This window comes from Uranotaenia lowii, unplaced genomic scaffold (assembly GCF_029784155.1).
Source record: "Uranotaenia lowii strain MFRU-FL unplaced genomic scaffold, ASM2978415v1 HiC_scaffold_64, whole genome shotgun sequence".
NCBI classification, from domain to species: domain Eukaryota; kingdom Metazoa; phylum Arthropoda; class Insecta; order Diptera; family Culicidae; genus Uranotaenia; species Uranotaenia lowii.
This window is the reverse complement of record NW_026598578.1, coordinates 86,347-90,472: the sequence shown is the minus strand read 5'-3', so window position 1 is coordinate 90,472 and position 4,126 is coordinate 86,347. Positions and strand designations below refer to the sequence as shown.

At 44.4% G+C, this 4,126-nt stretch overlaps 1 protein-coding gene across 1 annotated transcript; it reads left to right on the top strand.

Moving 5' to 3' along the window:
* Window positions 1–355: 355 nt before the first annotated feature.
* LOC129760517 (uncharacterized) lies at window positions 356–2,308 on the top strand (the record flags this gene model as incomplete). Its single annotated transcript, XM_055758168.1, has 5 exons — window positions 356–461; window positions 549–651; window positions 829–1,324; window positions 1,503–1,649; window positions 1,730–2,308. Coding segments are annotated over exons 1-5 (1,431 nt in total), but the record flags the coding sequence as incomplete, so codon positions are not given.
* Window positions 2,309–4,126: the final 1,818 nt, after the last annotated feature.

Genomic DNA, 4,126 nt, shown 5'->3' with positions numbered 1-4,126 from the left:
GATAAGATAAGTACTAGTAGATAGTTTGTGTGTGTGCGAATCATAATTTTGAGTGCTTGAGGTGGCTTGAACGCGAGGATTCCGAATGCTTTGTTGATCGTTTTGCAGCATGTTGCATAGCATTGATTGATTGGCAAAATAATACAAAAATTTTGTATGATTTGTTAGATTGTGGAGTGTTTAGAATTCATTATCCGGTTGACACTGTAAGCCAAAAAGAAGCAAGTTTATGTTTGCCTTAAACTGATCAAGTGATCAGAAAATTGTTTCCTTCTGTCAAATCAAAATCGTTGACGTTTGAGGTCTCGGGAGTTATTTTGAAATCAGTGTTACTAACGAGTGTTTGTGATACAAAATGGCGGACGATCTCCGACGTCTTATAAAGAAAGAACGAATTCTATGGAACCTGCTGGAAAGTTTGGACGATTTTCTGGAAGAGTACGAAGCTGTTCAGGATCAAGGTTCACTCCCACCACGATTAGCCAAACTGGACGAGGCTTACAACACGTTTTGAGAATTACGGGTTCAAATTGACACGCTCTGTGAAGATATTGATTTGGAAAATGAAGATGCCGATGACGAGGCACGTGCGATCAAGAAGGAAACCAGAAGAAAGGAAAATGCGAAGGTGTTCAAGGAGTTCGTGAATAGGTACTTTTCCTTAAAACAACAGCTGATGTTAAAGATGGAGTTCATCCCTGCTCAGCCCTCACATAGAATCGCCGTTTCCGACTCTGTTTTGCCTTCTCACACAAAGTACCCTGAATTGACGCTGCCAACTTTCTCAGGAAATCTTCCAGATTGGATAAATTTCCGTGATAATTTCAGATCCCTGATACATGATAACGAACTGCTGAATCAAATGGACAAGTTCAATTACCTCCGTACGTCGTTGAGAGATGATGCGCTTCTCCAGATCAACCAAATTCAGGTATCAGCGATCAATTACAACCTTGCCTGGAGCGTCTTGGAATCGAAGTATGAAAACCACAAGTTGATAGCCCAGGAGCACATGAAGGCGCTACTTGCAGCACCTGCTATGCAAATTGAAAGTTTTGAAGGATTGAATGCACTGTTAACGACTTTCAAAACTAACCTTCAGCAGTTAGAGAAATTGGGCCTGAGGACGAGCGATTGGAGCACGCTGCTGGCGTTCATGTTATCACAGAAGTTGGACACAGAAACGTACCGTCTCTGGGAAACTCATCACGCTTCTAAAGACGTGCCTTCCTTCGAAGCTATGGCAGAGTTCCTAGAAAACCTGTGTTCGATTCTCCAGTCAACGGCCAGTCGGAATATATTTGAAAATCAGTGGAATTCGAGGGTACCCATCAGCCACAGCATGATGTCTGTGCCGAGCCTTTGCCCTATCTGCAGAAAAGGACCACACATGGCAGAACACTGCTCGAGTTTCAATAAGATGAGAGTGATCGACCGTAGAGTTTTAGTCCGAAGGTTGGGACTCTGTTTCAATTGCTTAGAATCCGATCATTTTGTGGCAGATTGTTCGCGTAGTTCCTGTTCGAAGTGTGGACAACGCCATCACTACCATCTGCATCCATATTCTCCGTATCAAAATAGCCGGTCAAATATCCCAAGCTTCTCTCAAACCACTCGAAGACCTCAACGCGCGAATAGTCAAACAAGAAGTGAACCTTATACGCAACACGATCAGTCCCGGACGGATAACTACCAACTTGAACCAATTAACTCCCAATCTACACATCAGCCACCTCCCACAAACACGCCCACTGTTAGTCACCACACTACTACACTACTTAGTACACAACAGAACACCCATACTGCTATTCTATCGACAGCCATTGTCAAGCTGGCCGATAGCAACGGAAACACTGTCTCAGCTCGTGCATTATTGGACAATGGGTCCCAAATCTGTTTAATGACCGAGGATTTATCGAAAAAGCTGAACTTCGTACGTTTTCGAGAAAGTCTTCCCGTGAAAGGTGTTGGAGGTTGTACAAATGTTTCGAAAGAGTCGGTCCTGGCTCGTGTTTTGTCTTGTACATCCCCGTTTACTACCGCTGAGAGAAAATTCTATGTGCTACCGCAAATCACGTTGGATTTGCCCCAAAGTAGCATCAATGTCAGTACCTGGAAACTGCCGCCGTCTATCAGTCTTGCAGATCCTGAATTCAACCAATCGAGCCCTGTTGATATTGTGATAGGAGTGTCTTTGTTTTACGATGTGTTGTTACCGAACCAGATGAAGATTGATGATGCCGGCCTAATGCTACAAAACACTCGTCTTGGATGGATCGTCGCAGGAGAGCTACCGGAAACACCAATTGTGTCTTATAGTGCTATGACACCTACTGGAAAAATAGCTAATGATTCACCTTGTTTAATTTCACCATGTTGGAGATTTGCGCTTATATTTTTCTGTCTGACTGCTGTCTGTTTGTTCGATGTTGAAGTTCTCGCAAGCTCTGTAATCGTCTTTGTAAACATGCTCCTCCTAGAGCTTTGGAATATAAAGTATTCTTGTGACGGATCATGTAAACATGCATACAAATTGTATTGGCTTAAATTCAGAGACAGACTGCAGCGAATCTACAGAGCGTTGGTTCCCCGATGGATTGTAGGATATGGTTGCGTGCGAAGGCCAAGGATTATACAACACCTTTGAAATGACCAACGAAACACCTACCTACTCCTCTTCGCAGTACCCGAGATATGCAGTTTAAAATCTTCGAAACACTATTAAAACACCTTATGTCGTCCTGGACAGCTGAATAAACAAAGTATTTTTCGCCCCCATGAGGGGCACTGTTGGCACTGGCGGCACACTTGACCGTTTTGCCAGGGGGCCAACTGCTAAGTTACGTTCAACTCATCTTGTTTGTTTGCGGAACATACAGTGTTTTTCTTCCGCCAGGGTCGTACGAAGCACCATTCATCTGAAGTCCAGAATTGTCGAAATGTGAAGGCCGACGTTATGCTCAATCGTTTGTTCGTGTACCTAGTAAAAAAAGTATTTTTCGCCCCCATGAGGGGCACTGTTGGCTATAGCGGCGCTTTGGCCGTTTCTGCCAGGGGGCCACTTACTAAGTTATGTACTTCTCTTTTTGTTTGATCGCGGAACCTACAGTAGTTTTTCTCCGCCAGGGTTCATGCATCGCACCGTATACCAAATACGTCCAGGATTATTATGTAGGATTTGCACCACCTCCATCGTTAAGCAACCCATTCCAATCAAGCCAAGCCAGAGGAATTTCTTCACAAGATAAGTATGCCCCCAGTAGGGGCGCAATTGGCTAGCAGCGGCTGTTAGCCGTTAATGCCAGGGGGCAACATTAAAGTTACGTTTTCCCTAATCACAAGTAGCATGGAGAAATTGCCGTATTATTCTTATCCACAGGGTTCCACGGATTCTGATCACCACGTGAATCATCTGTTGCTAGATTCCTTATGATTTGTACGAACGAACTTGTATCATCGTGTCGCTGTTCGACTACTCGAAACCTAAGCCACTTCAGCCCCCGTGAGGGGCACACTACGGTTTTGACGAAGCTGTTTCGTCAAAGTCTTGGGGGCCACATCACAAGAAAACATATGTCACCAAAATCATCTTACAGCATAGCAGCCATGGTTCACCAAGACGAATCGGTTTCGTCTCCCCAAGGCGAAAAATCGAAGATGTGGATTGAGTAGATAATCCTGGAAACCGTTACCGTTGTTTGAGTTTTGAGTGAACTCAAGGCGGGCGGTATGTTCGCGCCAAAACGACAGTGCGCGCACAACGCTATTGATTAAGGAATCACGTCGGCCACCAGCAACATTATTGCTTTATATCTGCCACACGCATCTGCTTGATCACGGCAAGCAGTGCGTGTGTACCATATAGGTAGAAAATTGACCGAGAGCTAATCGGTTTGGATCGACAACTGCGAGCTGCCGATAGCCATGTAATAGCGAAAGGGTTAGAACCAATTAGTCACCCGGGTCAGTCAGTCGTATTGTTTTTTGATAATTATACAGTCCACTGCGGTCTATTGTCTTATCGTCGAGTGTTAGAGTTAAGAATAAATTGTTCCCCGTGACTTTATCACCAAATCGTTCAAGAGCCGTGTATTTTTAACCGTCCGAACATCGAACGCAAGGGAAA